The sequence below is a fragment of the Panthera onca genome, chromosome A3, assembly GCF_046562875.1.
Source record: "Panthera onca isolate mPanOnc1 chromosome A3, mPanOnc1 haplotype 2, whole genome shotgun sequence".
NCBI lineage: Eukaryota > Metazoa > Chordata > Mammalia > Carnivora > Felidae > Panthera > Panthera onca.
In genome coordinates, this window is record NC_138341.1 from 22,132,330 (window position 1) to 22,159,210 (window position 26,881).

A 26,881-nucleotide genomic window follows, 5' to 3' on the forward strand; every position below is an offset into this window, starting at 1 on the left:
AGAGACAGAGCATGAGCAGGGGAGGGGCAGAGAGAAAGGGAGACACAGAATCTGAAACAGGCTCCAGGCTCCGAGCCATCAGCACAGAGCCCGACGCGGGGCTCGAACTCACGAACTGTGAGATCATGACCTGAGCCGAAGTCGGATGCTTAACCGACTGAGCCACCCAGGCTCCCCGGGAAAGTTTTTAAGTCTACAAACAGACGGGTCTTGAGTTGGAACTTGAAGGAAAGAAAAATTAGCACTTAGGAAGCTGAATATCGAATATTCAGGGTAGGGATTTATGATTTTATTTATTTATTCATTTATTTATTTATTTATTTTAATGTTTATCTTTGAGAGAGACAGAGACAGTGTGAACAGGGGAGGGGCAGAGAGAGGGAGACACAATCCGAAACAGGCTCCAGGCTCTGAGCTATCAGCCCAGAGCCCGACGCGGGGCTCGAACTCACAAGCCATGAGGTCATGACCTGAACCGAAGTCAGACGCTTAACTGACTGAGCCACCCAGGCGCCCCATATTATTTTTAAATGTTTATTTATATTTGAGATAGAGAGAGAGAGAGAGAGAGAGAGAGAGAGAGAGGCAGAGGCAGTGCATGAGCAGGGGAGGGGCAGAGAGAGATGGAGACAGAATCCGAAGCAGGTTCTAGGCTCTTAGCTGTCAGCACAGAGCCTGATGTGGGGCTGAAACTCACAAGCTGTGAGATCATGACCTGAGCCAAAGCTGGACTCTTAACTGACTGAGCCACCCAGGTGCCCCTAGGGATTGATGATTTTAAAGGGGTAATGAGAAGGCCAGTCCATCTGGCAGATATGGTAAATATTAAGAAATTATATCGGAGACAGAGTATTAGACCCAGGTGATAGAGAATGGGAATGCCAGGCCAAGAAGCTTAGATTTTTTCCCATGGACAATGTGGTAGGTAATTTTGTTTTTGAGATATAGTGATGGGGGAAAAACAAAAGATGCCATGAAAACAAGTTTTAATTTGTCACACGATTTAGGAAACCTAAAGATATTTATATTGGTGGTTTTGTATGTCCCCTTGTCCCCCACCCCCCACCTTTCTTTTCATTGATAACTGTGTCTTCATGCAGGCCAAATGAAAAGTGGGTGTCATTCGGATAGTCTCTTCTTATGTCTGTCTTTTCTTTCTTTACTGTATCCTGTAGGAGAAGATGCTGTAGAGGATGAGGCTGAAGAGAACCCCATTGTCTTAGAGTTTCAGCAGGAAAGGGAGGCCTTCTATATAAAGGATCCAAAAAAGGCTCTCCAAGGTTTTTTTGACCGAGAAGGTATGTAAACAGATTCTGACCCTGCCAGTAAAAGGTTTCCACAGCAGCATTGTCTTGTAGATCTTCAAGGTACTTAGAAATGCTGTGTTTTATCTGCTGCTCTCCTTGCTCAGTTCTTGCCCTTGTGGTCAGTTGCTTCAGGTTTATTTTGAAAACAGTAAAAATCTTGTTAGTCTTTCTTCCCATCTTGGAAAAAAGGGACTACTTTTTTCCGACTCATCTGGTCTCATTATTCTCAGAAGATCCTAGACTTGGGTGGTGGGGAGATTGACCTAACTTCTTAAAATTCTTTGTTTCTACTTCATCTGATCTTTTATAATTCTTTTTTTTTTTTTTTTTTAGTATTTATTTATTTATTTATTTTGAGAGAAAGAGCGTGCACACAGGCAGGTGAGGGGCAGAGAGAAGGAGACGCAGAATCCCAAGCTGGCTGTATGCCATCAGCATAGAGCCCAATGCGGGGCTTGAACCCACAAACCACAAGATCATGACCTGAGCTGAGATCAAGAGTCGGAAGCTTAACAAATTGAGCCACCCATGCGCCCCTCATCTTTTATAATTCTTAACATGGATGTTCACCTTATATAATTTAAAGAATGTTTCCATAGAGGACTGTTTCAGTAGAAATGCTTTGAGAGAACATCTGTGTGTGTGTGTGTGTGTGTGTGTGTGTGTGAGAATATATATATGAACTGGTTGCATTCTGCTCTTGATATTTGTGCTTCTAAAAATTTTTTTTTAATGTTTATTCATTTTTTTGAGAGACAGAGACAAAACATGAGCAGGGGAGGGGTAGAGAGAGAGGAAGACAGAATCCGAAGCAGGCTCCAGACTCTGAGCTGTCAGCACAGAGCCTGATGTGGGGCTCAAACTCACAAACTGTGAGATCATGACCTGAGCTCAGGTCAGATGCTTAGCCAACTGAGCCACCCAGGCACCCCAATATTTGTGCTTCTACAAACCAAAGTGACAACTTACATCTGCACTTATAATATAAGTGTAAAAGTTGCTATGTAGTGGACAAAGCTATTTATGGCAAGCTGATTGTTCTGGTCTGAGTTTGCTTTTCTTTGCTTCAAGTTCCCCCTTATTTTATTATCAAATAATAATTCCTGGAAATGAGAAGTGAAATGCTTTGAAATTTAGTGTTAAATGAGGTATGGGAACTTGATATTCTGTTTTTTAAAAATGTTTATTTATTTTGAGAGAGAGAATCCCAAGCAGGGACAGCTCAGAGCCTGATGTGTGGCTCAGTCTCATGAATCATGGGATCATGACCTGAGCTGACATCGAGTCAGACACTTAAACTGACTGAGCCACCCAGGTGCCCTGGAACTTGATATTCTTTTATCAGCCTTTCCTCTCTTTTCCCTTTGTCTTAACTAGTAATTTTCATATACTGTTAAAATTGTTTTGTCTTTCTTCCTCCCACAGGAGAAGAATTAGAATATGAATTTGATGAACAGGGGCACAGCACTTGGCTCTGTAGGGTGAGGTATGTTCTGTTCTCATTAATGTCCTTTTGTGAAAAGTGGCCAATTTTAGGTAATAGATAGTAGACCCAAAGAGTAACTTTAGTCTTATTTTTAGGCTACTCCTGAATTTGGGCCTTGATAGTTTAATAACATATATCATTGGCAGGTGGGGTGGGATGGGTCAGAGGCATAAGGAAAAGATTTAAGGTCCAACCTTGGCAAGATATAACAAAATGAATGGAGAGATTAAAAAGCCATGTCAAAAGAAATGACTATTTTCACCGCATATTAGTTTTTTTCATGAGAATTGGAGCTTAGTACTATGCTATGATTCACTCCAAACCAATACAGATTACCTGTGGATGATTCAACTGGAAAACAACTGGTAGCTGAGGCCATTCATTCGGGAAAGAAAAAAGAAGCAATGATCCAGTGTTCACTGGAGGCTTGTCGAATCCTTGATACTTTGGGGTTGCTGCGGCAGGAGGCAGGTGAGTATATGGGAACACTTTGTTTTTGGAAGGAAGGAAGGAAGGGAAAGAGAGAGAAAAAGGGAGAGAGAAAAAGAGAAAGAAAGAAGAAAGGAAGAAAGAATTTAACACAAAAGGCAACGAAATGACTTTTTTTTTTTAATTTTGTTTTTTTTAACGTTTATTTTTGAGACAGAGAGAAATATTTATTTTTTATTTTTTTTTAACGTTTATTTATTTTTGAGACAGAGAGAGACAGAGCATGAACGGGGGAGGGTCAGAGAGTGGGAGACACAGAATCTGAAACAGGCTTCAGGCTCTGAGCTGTCAGCACAGAGCCTGACACGGGGCTCGAACTCACGGACTGTGAAATCATGATCTGAGCCGAAGTCGGCCACTTAACTGACTGAGCCACCCAGGCGCCCCACGAAATGACTTTTTAGGGAGAAAATGTAATTGTGTGAAATTCTATGAGCTGAAAAGAAAATATTCCATATCTCAGTACCCAAAGGAAGGCATATTTTCTTTTTTAAAAAAAAAAAATTTTTTTTTTTTAACGCGTATTTATTTTTTGGAGACAGAGACAGAGCATGAGCAGGGGAGAGGCAGAAAGAGAGGGAGACACAGAATCTGAAGCAGGCTCCAGGCTCTGAGCCATCAGCACAGAGCCCGACGCGGGGCTCTAACTCATGAACGGCGAGATCATGACCTGAGCCAAAGTCAGACACTCAACCGACTGAGCCACCCAGGCGCCCCTTAGAAGCCATATTTTCTTAGAAATTTTTTATGAGTATAGATATGTGTTCGGAACTAGATACTTTAATAAAAAGCAAACTTCATACACAAATGCATTTATTTATATTATACTCTTTCATGACTTACAATTTTAATATAAGAATGTATCATGGATATTGTCTGTATAATTGCATTAACTTTATCTCATTTTTAAAAGCCTGTCAGGGACACCTGGGTGGCTTAGTCAGTTAAACATCTGACTCTTGATTTCGGCTCAGGTCATGGTCTCATGGTTCTTTGTGGGATCAAGCCCCATGTCGGGCTCTGCACTGACAGCATGGAGCCTGCTTGGGATTCTCTCTCACTCTCCATCTCTCTCTGACCTGCTCCCTTGTGCTCATTCCCTCTCTCTCTCTCTTTCAAAAATAAACTTCAAAAATAAATAAAAATAAAAAGCCTTTCTGGCTATATCATCATTTATTTATTTTTTTTAATTTTTATTTATTTATTTATTTTTTAAATTTTTTTAACATTTATTTATTTTTGAGACAGAGAGAGACAGAGCATGAACGGGGGAGGGGCAGAGAGAGAGGGAGACACAGAATCGGAAGCAGGCTCCAGGCTCTGAGCCATCAGCCCAGAGCCTGATGCAGGGCTTGAACTCACGGACTGTGAGATCATGACGTGAGCTGAAGTCGGACGCTTAACCAACTGAGCCACCCAGGCGCCCCATCATCATTTATTAATAAAGGCTTCTGTTATATTTGTGTTTATTCTAAAATTAGTTTGTATTATTGCAAAGTAACTTATGTATTATTTAAAACTACCAAAGGCTTGGGGCACCTGGGTGGTTCAATCAATTGATCATTTGACTTTTGATTTCAGCTCAGGTCATGATCCCAGGGTCATGGGATCAAGTCCCATATTAGGCTGTGCACTAATAGCCTGGAGCCTGCTTGAGATTCTCTTTCCTTCTCTCTCTGCCCTTCCACACTCACGTTCTTTCTCTCTCTTTCTCAAAATAAATAAAAATTTAAAAAAACCCAAAAAACTACCAAAGGCTTATGCAAAATATACCTGTTCCTTGCCCTGCCTCTCCCCAGTCTTCAATCTTAGAAGGCTTTTAACTCTTTTAATTATTTTTTCTGGCATTTAAAAATATCCGTATTTCCCAAAAGGAAGAGTATGCTGTTTTATTTTGAATATTTTATTTTATTTTATGATTGAACTTTTTATAAGTTTGTTTATTTATTTTGAGAGAGTGTGCAAGCAGGGGAGGAGTAGAGAGAATGGGAATCCCAAGCAGGCTTCTTGCTGTCAGCGTGGAGCCAGACGTGGGACTCAAACCCACTAACTGTGAGATCATGACCACTAACCGTGAGATCATGACCTGAACCAAAATCAAGAGTTGGACACTTAACTAACTGAGCCACCCAGGTGCAACTGAATCACTTATTTTATTTTATTTTATTTATTTATTTATTTTTTTTAATTTATTTTTTTTGGGACAGAGAGAGACAGAGCATGAACGGGGGAGGGGCAGAGAGAGAGGGAGACACAGAATCGGAAACAGGCTCCAGGCTCCGAGCCATCAGCCCAGAGCCCAACGCGGGGCTCGAACTCACGGACCGCGAGATTGTGACCTGGCTGAAGTCGGACGCTTAACCGACTGCGCCACCCAGGCGCCCTGAATCACTTATTTTAAACATTATGTACTGACTCTGTTAAATTAGTATTTAATATTTACACGATTATGTTTATGCAAATATTAGTTAAACTGAGGAGTTTTTTCTTTTTGTTTTTCCTAAAGTTAATAATTGTTTGTTTTTCATGTGTGTGGATTTTTTGTAACTCTGTTCATTCTTTCCACATCTTTCAAGAGCCTTTCAGTATATTTTTCCACATGGTCAATCACATCAAGTAATTGATCAGTTCTGATCTTTTTGGAAACATTTCTCCTGAAGAGCAATGTTCTTTCAGGGCTCACTATTCTCTGAACCTACTGGAGCACTGTCATCTGGGACCGCATTTTGCTGTCATCCTTGACATTTCCTTTGTCTTTCTCCAGGGTTGGATTTTCTGTTTCTTGATTCCCAGATTCTCATGTTTCTTGGTTTATTCCCTTGTTTTAGTGGAGCACATCTTTCTGTAGTTTTGCAGATTAAAAAGCTGGTACAACAATAGAGGTCATGGATGATGATAGTCTCCAGTGGATTTTACTTCTTTCGTTGTTCTTGGTCTACTCTTTCATTTTGGTGGACATGTAGTGAATTCTTGAGAAAGGACGTATAGCAGGTAAACTATATTAAATTCCCCACTCTGAAAATACAATTATTCTAGCTTTACTCTTGGTTAATTGTTTGGCTAGGAATAGAATTCTAAATGGGAAATAATTTTCCTTCACAGCTTTGAAGGTGTTACCGTTACCACCTTATATTCAGTGTTGCTCTTGCAGTCCTAACGGGTTCAGAATCCTTATCTAGTGTATGTCATTTCCCATCCCCTACACACACACTAGGAGTTTGTAGGAGCTTCCCTTTGTTCTCAAGCTTCTGAAACTTAACTATGATGTACCTTTCTGTGGGTCTATTTTCATCCATTTTTCTAGGTACTTGTTGGGTCCTTTTGATCTGGAAATCTTTGATAGTTAGAAACATTTCTGGAATTATGCCATTAATCATTTCATCCTTCTGTTTTCTCTTTCTCTCTTGAATTTTGTTATTTTGATATTGAACATCTTAGACTGACCATTTAAGTTTCTTATCTTTTTTTTCCTTTTTTTTTTTTTTTTAATTTTTTTTTTCAACGTTTATTTGTTTTTGAGCCAGAGAGAGAGAGACAGAGCATGAACAGGGGAGGGGCAGAGAGAGAGGGAGACACAGAATCTGAAACAGGCTGCAGGCTCTGAGCGGTCAGCACAGAGCCCGACGCGGGGCTCGAACTCACGGGCCGTGAGATCATGACCTGAGCCGAAGTCGGACGCTCAACTGACCAAGCCACCCAGGCGCCCCTCTTTTTTTAATCTCTATGTCTTTTTATTCTTTCTGGGAGATTTCTGCAGCCTTATCTTTACATTTTGCAATCAAGATTTTAATTTCCAAGGCTCATTTTTGTCCTTTGGGTATTCATTTTTAAAATATAATATGCTATTGTTGTTTCCTGGATTTTAAGTATCTCATCTTGCTGCTAATCTCTGCCTTTTCTTTTTTGTGTAGTCTCGGTCCTGCATGTTAGAGGTGTTTCCCAGTTTTTGTGTAGTCCTTGGGTGTAGATTCTTATTTGGGGACAAAAAAGGTGATTGACAGCTTGGAATATATAGGTGGGGCTTATTACCTTTGAGTAACACTATAGATTAATGTGGGCCTTTTGTTGGGGAACTCCTCATGTAAGAATCGTTAGGTTTTTTCCTCTTCTGCTGGCGGGATTCCTCAGAGAGTACTCTTCTGACTTCCTGCATGAAATTCCTGAAATTCTTCCTTCCTGAAATTCTTAGAGCTAAGTGCTGGAAGATGGCTGGGCAGATTCTCAAAATTCAGCTATTTTCAGGACAGTACTATTTTTAGAATAAATAAATACATATTTAATATGTAGAATATAGAACATAAACTGGGCAGTCCACAATGCAAAGACTTTTTATCTTACCCTTTCTAGGGATTAACCTCTGGATTTTTTTCTGGGGATGAGGAGGTAAGTAGTCAGGGAGGAGGATCTTTTTCTCAACCAGCTTTTACTCAGTTCTTTTTATTTTAGCACTACTGTCTATCCCCGGTTCCAGATCCTTTTGAGGATTCTGCAGTATCATCAGATTGGTTCTCATCTTTCCCCACTGTTGTTTTAGGATTCATCTTTTTTAGTTCTGCTAAGTTAAGTTTCCACTTGTCTGTCTGTTTTATAATTTCCAAAAATTAGGTATTGCTATTCCTTCTCCTGTTCTGTCTTTGTAGATTAATGTTTGTTTATTTATTTATTTGTTTGTTTATTTAATTATTTTTAAGTAAGCTCTGTACCTAACATGGGATCCAAACTCACAACCCCAGGATCAATTGTCCCATGCTGTGCCAGCTAAGCCAGCCAGGTGCCCCAGTAGGTTAATGTTTTTAAAACAGATTTCTTTACCACAGCTTTAGTGGGATATGGGGAGAGAGTGAAATTACATATGTACGTTCAGTGTACCATCTTAACCTGGAAATCATGAAGTTTTTTTAATAAGGACTGTTTTGGTTGTAAATAATAGAAACCCAATTCAGACTAGCTTAGGGAGAAAAGTTATTGGCTCCATCTCCACTATTGTCCATCTCTTCTCCAGGTTGAGAAGAATTGCTTACAGGATTGAAGGAGGAACTGTATGAACTAGGACCTTAAGTTCTGGTCCTATCAAACCAGAAGTCTCAGTGTCACAGGACACCATAAAAGCTGTGTGTGTGTATGTGTGTGAGTCTGTCACATGAGCATATGGTTTTATTTTGCAGACAGATTCTTACCCCATGCAAAAGAGCTGGCTGCTCACTGCTTAGATTTGTATCTTCCCTCTTTCATAATCTCATTGGAAAGAGAGCCCTTTTTTGCACGTATCTAAATATAAATATGAGGGAAGGATTCTTACTGATTTGGCTTTGGTCACATGATGACTCCTAATCCAGATGGAATGGAGGAGTATTCTAGAAGAAAAGGGGTACTTTTAGCATAACAAGAGGAGTAAGATGGCATAGGGTGGACATAGGGTGGACAAAAAAGTAATAGCTAACATAGTTCCCTATTGATGGGCTTTCCAGATTTTCACTGTTACAAATAACAGGGCATTGATACCCATAGGATAATTTCCTATAAGTAGAATTGTTAGATCAATTGCATTTGACAGATATTGTGAGGTTGACCATCAAAAAGATTGTGTAACAGGGCACCTGGGTGGCTCAGTCGGTTGAGCATCTGATGTCGGCTCAGGTCATGATCTTGAGGTTAGTGAGTTCGAGCCCCGCATCGGGCTCTGTGCTGACAGCTCAGAGCCTGGAGCCTGCTTCAGATTCTGTGTCCCCCTCTCTCTCCGCCCCACCCCTGCTTGTGCTCTGTCTATGTCTTTCAAAAATGAATAAACATAAAAAAAAAAAAAAAGATTGTGTATCAATGTACATTCCCATCAGCTGTTTGAGAGTCCATTTCCCCGTACCCTTGCCAAATTGGGCATTATTAACATCTTATAAAATGTTTTGACCATTGTATTTCTTTTTCTGTGAACTGCTTTGATTATTCTTTCCCAAATTTTCTTTTAGATTATTGATCTTTTCCTCATTTATCTTTTTCCTTTTTTACTCATTGATTTTTGAGAGCCTTTTGTTCATTAAATAGCCCTTTGTTTAATTTTTCTTAATGTGGTAAAACATACATATCATAAAATTCACCATTGTGAGCATTAAGTGTATTAAATACATTCACATTGTTGTGCAACCATTGCTATGTCCATCTCAGTACTTTCTCATCTTCCCGTATTGAAACTTTGTACGCATTAAACACTAATTTCTCATTCTTCCTTCCACTAGTCCCTGATGATTACCATTCTACCTTCTGTTTCTCTGAATTTGACTATTCTAGTTAACTCTTGTAAGTGGAATTGTGTGTCTGGCTTATTTCACTTAGCACAATGTCTTCCAGGTTTAACGCTTTGTTGTTGTTGTTTTTAAGTTTGTTCGTTTATTTATTTATGAGAGGGAGCCAGAGTGCAAGCAGGGGAGGGGAAGAGAGAGAGGGGGAGAGAGAGAATCCCAAGCAGGCTCTGCACTGCCAGCACGGGAGATCATGACCTGCGCTGAAATCAAGAATTGGATGCTTTACCGACTAAGCCACACAGGCACCCTAACCCTTTGTTTTTATATGTAGTTTGACAGCTTGTTGAATCTTTCAATAATTGAAAGATTCTTTTTCTTTTTAACTTATTTATTACCACTTTTTTTTATCTCCTTCTAGTATCTCGGAAAAGGAAAGCCAAGAACTGGGAGGATGAAGACTTTTATGATAGTGATGATGACACATTTCTTGATCGGACCGGCCTGGTTGAAAAGAAGCGTCTGAACCGTATGAAGAAGGCTGGGAAGATTGATGAGAAACCAGAGACGTTTGAATCACTGGCAAGTTTTATTTATAGAAGTAGCTGTGGTAGTTTAATTTTTTAATAAGATAATATATTATTTAAATTTGTTTTATAATTACAATTTTTAAAGCAGTGGTGTTGAAATCTGGTACTCAAGTATAACTTTCTTGATCTGTAAATTTGATAGTAACAAACAACTAGTCTTACACAAGTTGGAGAAAAGTTTGGCTTGCTGCTAGAGACTCTGTCTGCCTCACAGTGGATCTTGATCCATTCATAAGCATTCTTTGGGTATGATGTTAATCCCACAAAAAGAAAGGAAAAAGTTCCAAATTTGGACATTCTGAGGTGAAATCAACTTTAGACTTCTGGCAGTCAAGAATTGTGAAAGGAATTTTGAGGAATGTAGTTTGGTAATAGTCTTAAGTAGTATATCCTTCATGAAATCATTATAAGATAGCATGTCTTTTCACTATAATTAGTAGTATTCAGAGCTTAAAACATTACCCAACATCTGTTATTTTTTTGTTTTGTTTTGTTTTGCTTTGTTCTTTGATTCATCAGTGAAAAGAAATGACTTGAGTTCTTTCTTCTGAGTAAAGTCAAGTCTATGTTCTGTACTTTCATTCTGTTAAATTCTGAATTCAGAAATTAACTCAGCTTGAATCATATAAACGCATGAAAATGTTAACTCCATAAACAGCACATTTAATTACACTTCTGATTGAATCCTCTTAAACTCGTAACAATAGTGGAAATAAGATGAGGAAGACAGGAAAGCTACCATATTTTGAAAGAAGAAAAACATTTGTTAACCCTGTTAATCTTGGCATTACAGGTTGCAAAGTTGAATGATGCTGAAAGGGAACTCTCTGAAATTTCTGAGAAACTGAAAGCGTCAAGCAAAGGTAAGTTAATGACCCATGAAACAAATATGTATAGGGCATCTCCCATAAGTATTGCACTCTTCCAGGCTAGTTAGTAAGATGTACAGAATATGGAGCCTTTCTAAGGAACAACAGAACATCTTAGAACTATAAGGAACGTTATAAATTATTTGGTTTAAACTTTCTATGTAATAGATGAGGGGAATGAAGTGCATTAAGGCAAAGTGATGTCCCAAGGTCTCCAAGCTATAACCTGTTTTCTTATTCCTAATACCAGTAATGTCCTCTGTCCAACTTTAAGTTACTGACTTTTCTACAGAAACTTTGGCTGAGTTTTAAAATATTTGAGGCAATTTTTCTAAACATGTATTATCTTTTTCTTGGACAGCTTTATCAGAGTCGCCATCTCAGGACTCCTTAGATGCGTTCATGTCAGAAATGAAATCAGGGAGTGCATTGGATGGTGTGTCCCGGAAGAAACTTCACCTGAGAACTTTTGAACTGAGGAAAGAACTACAGAGACTTAAAGGGTTGATAAAAATTGTAAAACCAGCAGAGATTCCAGAACTAAAAAAGTAAGTAAATCCTAGTTATACTTGAAATTTTAAATAAGCATGTTTGCACAGATAACATTTTGAATTATATCTTTCTTTTTTTTAAATTGTTTTTAAGTTTATTTATTTTGAGAGAGAGAGAAGGTAAGGGGGGGGTGGGGTGGGGGACAGAGAACAAGGGAGAGAGAATCCCAAGCAAGGCTCTACTGTAAGCGCAGAGCCCGACTCATGGCTCCAACTCACAAGCTATGAGATCATGACCTGAGCCAAAGTTGGATGCTTACCGACTAAGCTACCCAGGAGTCCCATTATATCTTTATTTTCTTAGATAATAATTACAGAATAAAAATAGACTGTAGGGAACCCTTTAAAGCACAGAAGGCAGTGATTTCATAGAGTAAAAAGCCATTTCATTTGTGAAATATAGACTGCTGTAGGAATTTTAGAGAAAACTATATTGATTCCTTTTTCATTGGAAGGCTCTGATTTTTTTCTTAATTTTTAATGCAGAGTAAACTTCTTTATTTTTTATTTTTTTATTAAAAATATTTTTTTTTTAAATGTTTATTTTTGAGAAAGAGAGAGAGAAAGTCAGAGCATGAGAAAGGGAGGGGCAGAGAGAGAGGGAGATAGATTCTGAAGCAGGCTCCAGGCTCCGTGCTGTCAGCACAGAGCCTGACGCAGGACTTGAACTCATGAGCCGTGAGATCATGACCTGAGCTGAAGTCAGATGCTCAACTGGCTGAGCCACCCAGGTGCCCCCAGAGTAAATTTTAAAGAGCAACATGCACAAAAGGCTAATTTCCCTAATCTATAAAGACCTTCGAATAAGTAGACAACCATCTACCAAAGAGAAAAATGGGAAAAGGATATCAACTGACAGGCCACTGAAAAAGAAATACAAATAGCTATATAACTATATAAAATGATGCTCAATCTTGCTCATAAGAGAAAGAGGAAGACAAGTACAACAACGTAATACCATTTTTTTATCTATGATTTTAAAACCACAGATTGTCATTTTAACACCTGATTTGTCATTCCTAAGAACCAGTTGACAATTTTAATGTATTTAAATACTTTTAAAGTGGAATTTCTTCCTTTAAAATGGGGGAAGGCATAATCCCCTAAAGTTGATTTTGGGGAAATTTTTGGAAGAAAATAACCCAAATCCATTTGTAGAAATCGAGAAGATTTTTTAGTAATTTGTGAACAAAATTTTGGGAATAATTTTTCCCAGATTTGACTAGTATTCATGAGTGTATGAATGTGTGTGTGTGTGTGTGTGTGTGTGTGTGTGTGTGTGTGTGAGAGAGAGAGAGAGAGAGAGAGAAAGAATAAGGTCCAGTCTTTCAACTTGACAATATTTTCAAATTTTGTTCTAAGTGGTCTCAACAAATTTTGAAAATGTTGAGTAGGTTGTTGTAGAAATAAGCCACTTTAAGTGAGCACAATCCAGGACAATCCAGGTGGGCATCTCAAAAAGTGGCATTGCCCAGATGGGTACACACACTTAAGAAGGTAATTAATTCTAGAAAGTTTCTCATTTTCTTTTGATCTGTGATGTCCTTCCTATATAGCACCCATTAGTCTTATGTGATATTAAAATGAAATGACATTGCAAATTCGGTTCTTCAGACAACTAGCCACATGTTAACTCCTCAGTAGCCACATGTGGATAGTGGCTACTGTATTGGACAGTGCAGATGCAGAGCGTTTCCATGATTGCAGAAAATTCTGTTAGACGGCACTGCTTTAGATTGTCAGTATGCGGTGCCTTACCCCTGTGTACAAAACCTGTGACTTGATGCTGGGGGCATTGTATAGATAAACATCTAGGTACTGGGGGACAATTTTTATGTCGAGATGTAAAGGTAAAATCTATCTATGTATCTGGAGCCCTTGATTGTACAGAAAATTTGTCCCTAAATTACTAGCAGTTTTGTTAAAGGATTTATGTGTAGTTTGGTTATTTAACGCAGTGATTGATAGGTCAGTCCACAAAGGTCTGTTTGACCCTGGTGGCATTTGATTTACTGATAGTGAGGAGGGGGGTTAGCACTCGAGTTAGACTCCCTGGCTTTCATTCTCAACTCTATCAATTACTTTTTGGGCATTTTGAGGCAAATTATGCAACTTCTTTGACCTTCGCCTTCCTCGTCTGTCAATTAGAAGTACTGGTGATGTTGCAAAGATGACTCGAACAGCACTTGACAAAGTGTCTGTATCATCATTGTGATCATTGTCCTGTTTCTGTTATACTTAGCAGTTATTTGTAACATTGTGTTTGTGGAGAAAGGGTAAAAACTCTGGAGGTATAGCTGAGGGTAAACCAATTAACATTGAATTTTAATTCCAACTCTGAAATCCTTTCCCTTGCTAAGTCATCCCTTCCAGAGAAGGTATGCCAGTCTCCTCCACAGCCTCCCTTCCTGCTGTCTGTGTGTCTGCTTAGTTTCTCCTCCCTCTCCTACTTTATATCCTGGACTTCAGATGTGTGTACCTTGTGCTCACTTCAGCAGCACATGTACAGATGTGTGTACCTTCTCCCTCCTCTTCTCACTTTGGTTGACCTTCCAACCTTTCTACCTAACACCCCTCCTGCCCCTGCCCAAGCAGCTCTTGATTGGGATCCCGTCTTCTGCCATTTGGCTCCTTGGGGTGACTTTGCCCATCTTCCAGACAAGCCAAGCTATTTAATGGAGCTGAAGAATATCTGGGTTGCTCTTGCTTTTGTCTTCTGTGCTAGAACCTTCCTGAGACCTGTAGGGAGGGGCTGTGAAGGATAGTATTTGATGAAAAGTCTTTACGGACAAACAGGCAGGATTTTTCTGGTGGCCTTAGCAAGGCAATGGGTCTGTCCATGGTAGAGAGCAAGGTGGTGAGGCTAGGCCCAAGAGCACCACTGAGGGGGTAAGACTTAGGTAGAAGAAGGTAGTAGCGACAAATGGGGCTTCAGTATAGAGCAGCAAGGTCATTTTCTCATATGGCTCACAGTGTGTCTTGAGTGCCAGTGCTGTCCCTGTATTCCAGAATGCAGGCCTGCCCTTCCCTATGTCTCCTCATGCTATCTTGTCATCGTCACCTCTGCCTACTCTCTGAATGTCTTGTCAACTCAACTACATCCTTTTTGTTTTTGCTGTGTTCTTTTTTTTGCCCCTGCTGTTTCCCAATTTCTATAATCTCTTCTTTTTGCTCTTCCTTAGCTTTACCCTAGTGGGCTTAGCTGTTATAACTCTCTCCAGCCAGTGAGACGCTGACAAACTCACCAGTTGTAAGGTCTCTCATTATGTCCTTGTCATTACTCACCACGCAGCGTAGCCCCTTCACAGAGGTTTTTGTTTTTGTTTTTTTAACTTCTGTGATCAGAGCCTTTGTCCACGGTTATGATAAGTGTGGACTCCAGGCAAGACACTGTGGGTCCTCTTGCGAGGTTGGTGGAAAATAGGGCTTTACTTTGTGGACCCGTCTCCTGCCACTTAGTGGGAATGGGATCTTGCCCCATTTGCCAGTGACCTTCGTACTGTTAGCATCATTTTATGAAGGTGAAGTCATGTAGCATGTTGGGACTTAACTGAAGTTAAGAACCTCATCTCGCCCTTAATAGTCCTGTGTCTGTGACAGTCAGCAGTATCATTGTCCATTCAGACTCCGTTGGCCTTTTCCTGTTGGTATATGCTTAGATATTCATTTTGTGGAAATTTTTGTTTCCCAGAAGTTTCTTTGTCAGAGTCCAGAGTGTTCTTAGATAAAATTTTGGCCTCACTGGAATAGACATGTACAATTACTCTTTCTTCTTAGGACTGAAAGTCAGACTACAGATGTGGAAAACAAAGCTAAAAAGCTTACGTTGCCTCTCTTTGGTGCCATGAAAGGAGGAAGCAAATTCAAATTAAAAACGGGAACAGTAGGGGTAAGTTGTGGGTCACAGTGTTAAACTTTTAGCTCTCAAGTCGATTTGCATATAACTGATTCGTACATTGAACATCAGTGTATTAATTTGTGATGGATGTTGCATTTAAGAAGTGTCTCTTTTCCTGGTGGGACTCAACATTTGTTAGTTATATAGTCACTGCACCCGGCTCTGCCATGTGGTGTTCCTTACTTCATTTAATCCCTTCAACACTTGCTGACTTGTGGGAATTATTACCTCTCAAAGGTGAGGAAACAGGGTCAGAGAAGTTAATTACGGGACACATCCTCATCATTAAGTGACTAGACTGGCAATCAAATCCAGGTCCTCTCTTTTTTGAGTTTTGTGATCTCTCTGTTATCCTCTAACACTTCACTGGTGAATGTTTTTGTTTTATATACATCCCTGTTTACAGGTCCAGCTTTTAGAAGGTTTTCATCACCCCAAAGAGCTGAATCTTGTGTATTAGTGTGCAAGGGCTGCCCTAACCAAATACCACGGACTGAGCGGCTTAGAGGACAGAAATTTATTTTCTCACAGTTCCAAGATCAGCATGCCAGCAGGGTTGGTTTCCCCTGAGGTCTCTTTCCTAGGCTTGGGGATGGCTGCCCTCTTCCTGCATCTTCACGTGGTCACCTGTCTGTGCACTTGCACCTGTGGTGTCTCCCCTCTCCTCCTCCTCTTATAAGAGTACCAGTCATAGTGGGATGCCTGGGTGACTCAGTTGGTTAAGCGTCTGAATCTAGATTTTGGCTCAGGTCACTATCAAGGTTTGTGAGATTGAGCCCCAGGTGGGGCTGACAGTGCGGAGCCTGCTTGGGAGTCTCTCCCTCCCTCTCTCTCTGCCCCTCCCCTGCTCTTTCCTTCTGTGCATGCTCGCTCTCTCTCTCTCTTTCTCTCTCTCACCCTCTCAAAAAAAAAAAAAAAATACCAGCCATATTAGATTAGGGTCCTACTCTAACTGCTTTGTTTTAACTTACCTCTTTAAAGATTTTATCTCTAAATATGGTTACTTCTGAGGTACTAAGGATTGGGACTTCAACGTATGAATTTTGTGGGGACAGAATTCAGCCCCCAACACCTTCAATTAGGGTAAACTGCCATCTGGGGGAAGAAGCCTGAAGTCCCAGCCATATGTTGTGAGTGAGTATGTGGTTGACCTGAGATGGAGGTTTTTCTGTGAGGATGGGGGGACTGGAAGTACTTGTGTTTTAGTTAGCGGAAAAACTCACTTAAAACTCTCTTTAGGGGTGCCTGGATGGCTCAGTCAGTAGAGCATACAACTCTTAATCTCAGGGTCATAAGTTCAAGGCCCATGTTGGGTGTGGAGGCCTACTTAAAATAAAATTAAAAAAATAAATAAAATAAAAAGCTCTCTTGAAAGGATTACTGAATTAAATCCTTTCTTTAAAAAATGTTATGCCCAACGTACACTTTGGTACTTTCTATTTCTTAAGCTGCAATCAACTTTTTCTAATAATTACTTTTATTGAGAGGTCTTGATCAGAATGTTTGACTTTATTCTTCAAGGAATGTCTTTTCTTCAGGATCTGTTTTACCGATTTACATGTCTTATTTCCTTAAATTGAGTTAAATCTGAAGTGAAAAATCTAGGCAAATAATCTGTTTGTTAGCTTTTGTGATGAAGATCCTTTAACCCCCTGAGGGGTAACAGGACAGAATTCCTGCAGCAGGTACTCGCCTGGAATAAATGTTTTCATTCCCTACAAGCTGTTTCAAGTGTTTTGTACTTAATATGCTTTGGACCCTAGAAACTAATAAAGATAATGTGTTAAGGGTCCACAGATGGATAAAAGCTCATGTGCAGGTCCTCCTTCCAGCAGACTTCTGCAGGGTTCATCAACCTGGAGGGGTTAGACATTCTCCACATTTAGCTTAACCTCCTTGAAGAGAGTTGTCTCTTTCTCATTATGTGGAACTCTTCATTCATGGTTTTGTTTCCTTTATAGAAGTTACCCCCCAAACGTCCAGAACTCCCTCCAGCTCTAATGAGAATGAAGGATGAGCCTGAAGTAGAAGAGGAGGAGGAAGAAGAAGAAGAAGATGTGGAGAAGGAAAAGGAGGAGGATGAAAAGAAAAAAATGGAGGCTGAGAGCAGTAGGTTACAGGCGGAGATAGAACCGGAAGAAGCAGTGCAGGAAGCGAGGCCTCCCACTGATCTCACATGTTCTAAAGAAACAAAAAACCATGGTAAATCTTTCTTCTCCTTCCTATGCTGTTCAGTGGGGCATTTGCATTAATTGTGCAGAGGTCTAAAAAGCAAAGCCAGTTCTTGCTTGTGCATTTTGACTTTGTGGCACTTTATGATATATAACACAGCTGACTCTGTGGAAACATATTTTCTTTCTTTGACTGTCAGTCTTTCTTTCTTTGACTGTCAGTCATTATTTATCCTCATTGCAAAATAAGGGCAGGCATTTCCAGTCTATTCCAGAGTTGTGAAACTTTGAAAGCTGTGGAATCTGAAACCACAGTTGCTATGAAATAACCCTGAGCAGCTGCCACTGTGTGATTGGAGGGCAGTGGACTAGGTTCATGATGAGGCCTGATTAGGTGGTTTAAAGATAAACCTCCTCTTGCTCATTTTTTTCCCTATCCCTAAAACAGAGGCTAAGCATAATTGTACCCACTGTGTATACTGCTCAGGAAGCATAATGCCTTATTCATCTTTTTGTCCGTGGTACCTAGCAGAGACCCACCTCAGCAAAGGCTTGATGAAAAAGAGGGAATTGATTCGCTTTTGAATATGTTTTCTTCTGATTATAAAAGGAAGATAAATTCATTTTAGAAACTTCTGATCATACATCAAAGTCCAAAGAAGAAAAGAGAGATCTACTGCAGTCTCACCCCTAGAGATAATTGTTTATCATTTTAGTATCTTTCTCTCCTTGTCCACTGCAGGAGTTACTTTCCTGCAGGGTGGCCAAACTGTCTGGCAATACTAAGACTTCACAGAAAATAGAGAGCTTGACGAAAAACAAAACAAAAACTAACATTAAATATATGTGGGAAAGTTTGCATGTCTACTTCCAAAACAAACCAGGCTTATCTACATAAAACAACAGGCCTGGTATGTAGACATTCTCTTGAATCATCCTCAGTTGTTTGAGAAAAGAAAAGTTACTGTTTTTTCATCTGTGAGAGATCTTTTGTTTTTGCATTCTCCTTTTGTTTAGTTATTGGCAAAATGCTTAGCCTTTTCAAACAAGGTGCGTAATACATGCTTTTTTAATGAGTCTAGTCTCTGATCCATATATTGTGAGGGTGGCATATAAGCAGGCCAGCAGGAAAGGGAGCAATAAGTATTGTATTTTTTCTTTAAAGGAGCAAAGGAAATATGTGTGTGTATAAAAATAGAAGATTTTAAAATTTGGTAAAGATACATTAATTAGTAAATTTGCGGCTGATTAGGGATTACTCTAGGCCTTTTTTTCACTATTAGGATTATGTTGTACATGCTATTTTATAATCTATTTTTTTCTCTGTCTTGACATGTTCTTTTATTTTTTTAATTAATTTTTTAAATTATTTTTTTTTTTGTTTTAAATTTTATTATTAAACAAAATTTTTTTAAAAATTTACATCCAAATTAGTTAGCATATAGTGAAACAATGATTTCAGGAGTAAATTCCTTTTGTTTTTTTTTTTTAGTTTTTTATTTTTTTAATGTTTGTTTATTTTTGAGAGAGACAGAGACAGAGACAGAATGCGAGTGGGTTGGGGCAGAGAGGGAGACACAGAATCGGAAGCAGGCTCCAGGCTCTGAGCTGTCAGCACAGAGCCCGACGTGGGGTGCAAACTCACGAGCTGTGAGATCATGACCTGAGCTGAAGTCGGACGCTTAACTAACTGAGCCACCCAGGCGCCCCTTCGGGAGTAGATTCCTTAATGCCCCTGACCCATTTAGCCCATCCCCCTCCCATAATCCCTCCAGTAACCCTCTGTTTGTTCTTCATATGTAAGAGTCTCTTATGTTTTGTCCCCCTCCCTGTTTTTATATTATTTTTGCTTCCCTTATGTTCATCTGTTTTGTCTCTTAAAGTCCTCATATGAGTGAAATCATATGATATTTGTCTTTCTCTGACTAATTTCGCTTAGCCTAATACCTTCTAGTTCCATCCACATAGTTGCAGATGGCAAGATTTCATTCTTTTTGATTGCTGAGTAATACCCCATTGTATATATATACCACATCTTCTTTATCCATTCATCCGTTTATGGATATTTGGGCTCTTTCCATATTTTGGCTATTATTGATAGTGCTGCTATAAACATTGGGGTGCATGTGTCCCTTCGAAACAGCACACCAGTATCCCTTGGATAAATACCTAGTAGTGCAATTGCTGGGTCATAGGGTAGTTCTATTTTTAATTTTTTGAGGAACCTCCATACTGTTTTCCAGAGTGGCTGAACCAGCTTGCATTCCCATGTCTTAAAATGTTCTTTTAAAATGTGACTTCAGGGGCGCCTGGGTGGCGCAGTCGGTTAAGCGTCCGACTTCAGCCAGGTCACGATCTCGCGGTCTGTGAGTTCGAGCCCCGCATCAGGCTCTGGGCTGATGGCTCGGAGCCTGGAGCCTGTTTCCGATTCTGTGTCTCCCTCTCTCTCTGCCCCTCCCCCGTTCATGCTCTGTCTCTCTCTGTCCCAAAAATAAATAAAAAACGTTGAAAAAAAAAATTAAAAAAAAAAAAAATAAATAAAATAAAATGTGACTTCAATAAGCATAGTGGTCCATCATATGCATGTGCCATGATTGATTTAATCAACTCCATATTGTTAGACCTGTACATTATTTGTTAATTTTTGCTATTATAAACATACTGTATGTAATAAATCTTGGTATTCATCTCTGATTATTTTCTTTGAATCTGTTCCTGGAAGTAGAATTTCTAGGCCAAGGAATATGTACATTTTTAAGGGTTTTGGTAAGTACTGCTGAAAAGTTTTAGCTCAGAGTTGGCCAGTTTTTAAAGTGGAAAATTGGTTTCTCTGTTAGACATATGGAGGTACTTTTTTTTGAAAATCTAATTAAGGTTATTGAAGCTAATGATGGTAAGGCTGGATGATTATGTATTTACTTAGCTTTTCTTGCTTTTGCCTTTGTTTTCTTGGTTCCCTCCTATGAATTAAATAATAACAGTACACTCTGGTTCTGCATTTTATAGAAAACATGTCTCAACTCAGCCAAGTGCAACAGAATAAAGATTATCAAGAGATTAGTGAAACAGCTGCATCATGTGAGGAACCCTCAGGCAAGTAGCGTAGCCGCCTCCTTAGCTGCTCTGCACATAAGCAACCAGCTGGTGTCAGAGGAGGGGTTGGAGTCGAGCTGAAGCAGCACAGAGCGTGGCCTTTCACAGAGCATGCTGGGGGGAGACGCTGCTGGAACATATGAGAGGTTATGTTTGCTGCCATCCCATTTGCCTTTCTTTATTCCTTTTCTGCCTCTTGGGTTCCATTTTCCTGACCTGCAGAATACCTGATGCCTTCACTCTTCCCATGGCCATGCATAGCCCTCCACAATTTTCCATCTCCCAGAGATGAGTCTGTGCCTATCATGGGAGTGATTCCAAAACTATTAAAAGAAATTGGTTGAAAAGTTGGCCTTTTAATAAAAAGGACTGGTTTTCTACTGCCCTTTTTTTTTTTTTTTTTTTTTTAATGTTTATTGGGGTGCCTGGGTGGCTCAGTCGTTTGAGCGTTAACTTCAGCTCAGGTCATCATCTTACCGTTTGTGTTTTTCATGTTTAATAAACATTAAAAAAATAAATAAACATTTATTTTAATGTCTATTTTTGAGAGAGAGAGAGAGAGAGAGAGAGAGCGCATGAGCAGGGGAGGGGCAGAGAGAGGGAGAACAGAGAGGATACCAAGCAGGCTTGACACCAGCCACCCAGCACAGAGCCTGATGTGGGGCTCGAACCCACAAACCGTGAGATCATGACCTGAGCCGAAACCAAGAGTCAGACGCTTAACCAGCTGAGCCATCCAGGCACCCCTGCTTTTTTTTTTTTTTTTTTTCACATTTTTTTTTTTTAATATTTTTTTAACGTTTATTTATTTTTGAGACAGAGAGAGGCAGAGCATGAACGGGGGAGGGTCAGAGAGAGAGGGAGACACAGAATCGGAACCCCTGCTTTTTTTTTAAAAAAGTGTTTATTTATTTATTTTTGAGAGAGTGGGGAAGGGACCGAGAGAGAATTTCAAGCAGGCTCTGCACTAACAGTACAGATATGGGCTCAAACCCACAAACCAGGAGATCACGACTTGAGCCGAAATCAAAAGTTGGATGCTCACTGACTGAGCTGCCTACGCACCCCTCTACTGCTTTAAACTGTAATGGTTGAACTGTAGAATAGTAAAATCAGCCCATTTTCCTTTCCTTTTTCAAATAGTGCGATTACATTCAAGCTCTAGAACAGCGTTTGGATTTGAAAGCTAGGGTTATTAGCAGAGGGAAAATTTTCTCTTTAATAGAATCTTTACAGTAGAGGGAATTTTTAAGAATTTGATTGTTACATGTTCAATTTTTATAATGTTCTTTAAGGAGGAATTTTTCCTTTCTATTTTACTTATTCTGAAATAGCTATTGCCTCTTTTTTTTTCTTTTTCTCAAATTAGCATCAAAGAATGAATATGAGAAAAACAGAGATGAATTGAAGAAAAAGAAAGCTCCCGGTCCAGGCAAAGTAAGTACCTTAGTCGTAATCTTCATGTCTCTAGGAGTAAAAATGAATCCCCTTGTCATGGACCACATTCAGAAGAGTGAATTTTTAGGGATCACCTTAGCAGAGTTCCCAACTGCCTAATACCTCCTCTTCTAGAAGTCTGGGCTCTCTTATTTTTGAATTTTTGTTTTCTGAATTCTCTGTTGTCTCCATCCACACTGTTCCCTATAACTGTGCATATACCTCTTTTATTAATTTGTGAACCTTTGTTCATATCCTTTTATGCCATACAAAGACATTTGAATAATATATTCTTATTTGACCTTTTATTACACGGAAAATAGAATGTAATGTACTGCATTATACATCTTTTTTTTTTTTTTAACCTATTGTGGAAATCATAATAGGTATTGGTATACCAAGGGCTTCCTACTGTATGGATGTACTATACTTAACCATTTCTCCATAGATTGACGCTGGGTTGTTTCTTTTCTTTTTAATTTTTAAAAATGTTTATTTTTGAGAAAGAGAGCACGAGCAGAGAAGGGGCAGAGAGGGAGAGAGAGAGAGAGAGGGAGACAGAGAATCCAAAGCAGGCTCCAGGCTCTGAGCTGTCAGCACAGAGCCCGACATGGGGCTCGAACCCACAAACTGTGAGATCATCATCTGAGTCGAAGTCAGACACTCAACGGAATGAGCCACCCAGGCGCCCTGACGCTGGGTTGTTTCTAGTCTTTTATTATAACGGTGCTATAAGGACTAATCTTGTGTGTACAAAATTTTGTATGGATACAGCAAGTTTCCAAAAGTGGGATTGCTAGTTGTGTTAGGAGGTCCGTAAGACCACCCTCAGGCTAGATAATTCATAGGACGCCTCACAGGACTCAGCATGTAGTTGTACTCACAGCTGTGATTTACTACAGTAAAGGATACCAACCACAGTCAACAGAGGGAAAAGGCACATGGGGCAAAGTCTGAGGAAACCAGGCTAAGCTTCCAAGAGTCCTTTTTCAGTGGAGTCACACAGGATGTGCTTAATTCCCCTAGCAGTGAGTTGTGACATCTTGTTGAAATGTTGCTAACCAGCGAGGCCCATTAGAGACTCAGTGCCCACTGGGGACTGATCATATGGGTACCTCCTGCCTGGCATGTACTCCAGTTTCATTCTCCAAGAAGGAAAGTAGATGTTCAGCACGAACCCTATTGTTTTTTACAGACAGTTTAGGCATAGTGAACCACTTTTATCAGGGTAGTAGGAACCCTCCTGAAATCCAAGTCCCCAGAAACTAGGCGAGGGCCAGCCTTGCAAACAGGCCTTTCAAAGGATAGCAGTTAGGCTTGCTCTGTTAACTCTTTTCTCCACCTAGATCAAAAGACAAATACCAAAATTCCCTGTATGGAGATCATACCATTAGAACTCATATCTCTGTTAACTGCCTCTTTTAAAAAACCTCACTCACTCTCACTGGCTGAAAATCAACTTGTTGAGGCTTTACAGGAAAAAGTCAAGGTTCAGAGATGTTCTCCCATTTTTTGGTTACTTATGCGAAGGTAATTAATGGAAGCTGCTCTTAGTTTTTGTTTGCTGACAGGCATAGGGATAATAGTTCTTAGAGTTAAAATTATTTTCAGTAAAATAACTTCTGTTTTCTTTGCAGCTTCCAGCAACACTTTCCTCCAGATATCCAGAAGATGACCCAGACTACTGTGTGTGGGTCCCACCTGAAGGTAGATTGTATTTACTTTTCTTCTCTTCTAAGACTTATTCTCCTTAAGACTTATTTATATTTCTGAGTAGGTAATGTATGTTTAAGGTTCAAAATGTGAAGTTTTTATAAGAGTATGAAGTGGGAAAATTCTCCCTTCTAGGGGAACAGGTAGAGTAAAAGATCTAAAGAGATACATCAACCAAGTATAATTTGTGGATTCTGCTTGGATCCTTATTGGAACAAACCACTATTTTTTTTTTAAATTTTTTAACATTTATTTATTTTTGAGAGACAGAGAGAGATACAGCACAACTAGGGGAGGGATAGGGAGAGAGGGAGACACAGAATCCAAAGCAGGCTCCAGGCTCTGAGCTGTCAGCACAGAGCCTGATGCAGGGACTCATACTCACAAACCATGAGGTCATGACCTGAGCCGAAGTCAGACGCTTAACCGACTGAGCCACCCAGGCGCCCCTGGAACAAACAACTATTAAAAAAGTTACATACGAGTTGGATAATTTTGCATACTAGCCAGATGTTTGATACTATTAGGAAATTATTAATTATTTCAAAGTGTGAATTATGTTTTTTAGGAAAAGTTCTTCTAGGACTATGTACAGAAGGTTCACAGGTGGAATGATAACTGAGATTTGCCTTAAGATAATGCCTGGGTGGCTCAGTCGGTTAAGTGTCTGACTTTGGCTCAGGTCATGATCTCGTTCATGAGTTTGAGCCCCATGTCGAGCTCTGTGCTGACAGCTCAGAGCCTGGAGCCTGCTTCGGATTCTGTGTCTCTGTCTCTCTCTGCCCCTCCCTCCCTCCCTCTCTTTCTCTCTCTCAAAAATAAATAAACATTAAAAAAAAAAAAAAAAGATAATCCAGTAGAAGCAGAGGATGAGGGAGTAGTAGACAAAGCAGGATTTGCCACATATTGATAATTGTTTTAGCTGGGTGATGAGTACATGGAGGTTCATTGTATTTTTCTCTTCTGCATGTATTTTAAAATTTCTTTCAAGTTAAAAAACAACAACTTCTGGTTCTACCTCAGCTACTCAGTATTTTCCATTAAAGCCAACAAAATATCACTTTCTTATGACTTAAAAAAAAATGTTTATTTACTTATTTTGAGGGGAGGGGAGGGAGAAAGAGAATCCCAAGCAGGCTCCACACTGTCAGCACAGAGCCTGACTCAGGGCTCAATCTCACTGTGAGCTCATGACCTGAGCCGAAATCAAGAGTCAGATGCTTAACAGACAGAGCCACCCAGGAGCCCCTCTGTGACTTCTTATATGTGTCATGTGAAATGCCTGTGTAAACAATAAAATACATGATATTTCACCACCTTTTTTACACAAATAGAATCATATTCTGTATCTTTCTGTTTTGTACTTATCACTCTACGGATATCCTTTTGTATCTATTTATAGGCCTTTCTTTCTTTCTTTCTTTCTTTCTTTCTTTCTTTCTTTCTTTCTTTCTTTCTTCTTGTAGCATAGTTCTTTTTTATGGTATACATACACCTTTACTTATTTAACCAGTTCCCTCAGTGAATATTTGCTGTTTTCCAATTTTGCTATTATAAACAACTCTGCAGTAAGTAGTCTCTAACATAACATAATTTTGCAAGTGTAGAGTTGTGTGTGTAGAAAAAAAAAGTCGTAAAAGTTAACATACTGGATGAGAGACTATAAACATTTTTGAGATTGTGAATTGCATTCTATAGAGAGTATACAGCTTATGTTCATACACACGCACTTAAGGCAGTATATGAGGTATTTGCTCCCCATAAGCTTATCACAGGTTGCTTTTCTATGGATCAAGTTTCTCATACACTGGTAGTTAACAGAAATTTTGGTACTAGAAATGTTTGCTTTTTATCAGCTAATAAATGTGAAGGTAGAAATGAAAAGACGACCACGTTTTGAAATCATATGCAAAAGGGCAGAGTTCTGGAATAGAAGAAACCTCTTTGTCTGTTTTACTTTTTCGGACACTAATGTCTGGGTATCTTTTCCCTCCTGACTTTGGAGAAGTGAATGTATTTCTTTTTTTTCTTTATACTTTGATCTAGGCCAAAGTGGAGATGGCAGGACCCATCTTAATGACAAGTATGGCTATTGACTGCTTCAGAATCCTAAAGGAAGACTTGTGGACCATGTGACATGGGATATTTAGGATAATATATCAAGTTGAATGTCCAGAGAAGGAGTTCAGGTGATCTTTTGTAAAATCTGGTGACTGGCCTTTTCTCCCGTTCTGTGGCTCCATAAATTTATCTACTCCTCTGCTTCTTTTGAATTTGGCATTTATGTTTAAAAGTGTTTGTGTATGTATGTAAAGAGAAACCATATATTTTGAGAATTGGTAAAGTGAGAGACATGACTCTATTAAAAGAGAAGGTGAAGATGTCTCATGTTTAAGGCCACAGTGTCTTTCATTCGTTAAGTTTTAGGAACTGTGCTTCTGAGGAATAGGGTGCTTCTGGCAGTTGGGCTCTAGGATTCACTGATATGGCCTCCTCCTCCAATAAGTGTTGAGATAGGAGGTCATGCCATGGTGTGACCCTGGGTGTCCCTGTCATTCCTGGAACTGAAAGTAGACACGGAGGGGGAGCTTCCTACCCCCTCCCACTGCCAGGTTTGAGGACAGACGCTGATTTATCAGGATGCAGTCCGGGACCGTGGCACACCTTGCGCACTCAGGCATCAGTCCTGATAAAAACTCAGTCCTTTGAATGTCCTGGACTCAGATCAATCAGATTAGTTTCTCTTCCTCCTGTGGAAAGGTGCAAATAAGGTCATAGAATGGAAAGCTGGGTGTGTTCTGTCCAGTATGGGGCTTCTCACTTCCGTGGAGAGGAGAATAAAAGTTCCTTCCTCTCGGAAACACAGAGAAATGCGAGAAGATGTCTTCTCTCCCCCAGTGCATCCCCTGCCCCCGACCACCCCCCCCCCCCCCCCCGCCCCGACATTAACGAATGCCTCACTTCCACAGGAAGGAAAAGCCTCAGAGTGGAAGCAAGGTGGAGAGTTGGTGGATTAGGCTGGAAGCAGACCCAGTGAGTAGTCA

At 39.8% G+C, this 26,881-nt stretch overlaps 1 protein-coding gene across 1 annotated transcript in view; it reads left to right on the forward strand.

Moving 5' to 3' along the window:
* Positions 1-26,225, forward strand: part of SLC4A1AP (solute carrier family 4 member 1 adaptor protein) — a 28,660-nt gene extending 2,435 nt beyond the window's left edge. The window contains exons 3-14 of the mRNA XM_060651424.3: positions 1,176-1,298; positions 2,733-2,793; positions 3,125-3,264; positions 9,937-10,097; positions 10,899-10,968; positions 11,336-11,522; positions 15,303-15,414; positions 17,385-17,625; positions 20,601-20,687; positions 22,057-22,124; positions 23,762-23,831; positions 25,884-26,225. Of these exons, the coding sequence (XP_060507407.3) occupies positions 1,176-1,298; positions 2,733-2,793; positions 3,125-3,264; positions 9,937-10,097; positions 10,899-10,968; positions 11,336-11,522; positions 15,303-15,414; positions 17,385-17,625; positions 20,601-20,687; positions 22,057-22,124; positions 23,762-23,831; positions 25,884-25,933 (1,370 nt within the window). The 3' untranslated portion in view covers positions 25,934-26,225. The remainder of the gene's footprint in view (positions 1-1,175; positions 1,299-2,732; positions 2,794-3,124; positions 3,265-9,936; positions 10,098-10,898; positions 10,969-11,335; positions 11,523-15,302; positions 15,415-17,384; positions 17,626-20,600; positions 20,688-22,056; positions 22,125-23,761; positions 23,832-25,883) is intronic.
* Positions 26,226-26,881: the final 656 nt, after the last annotated feature.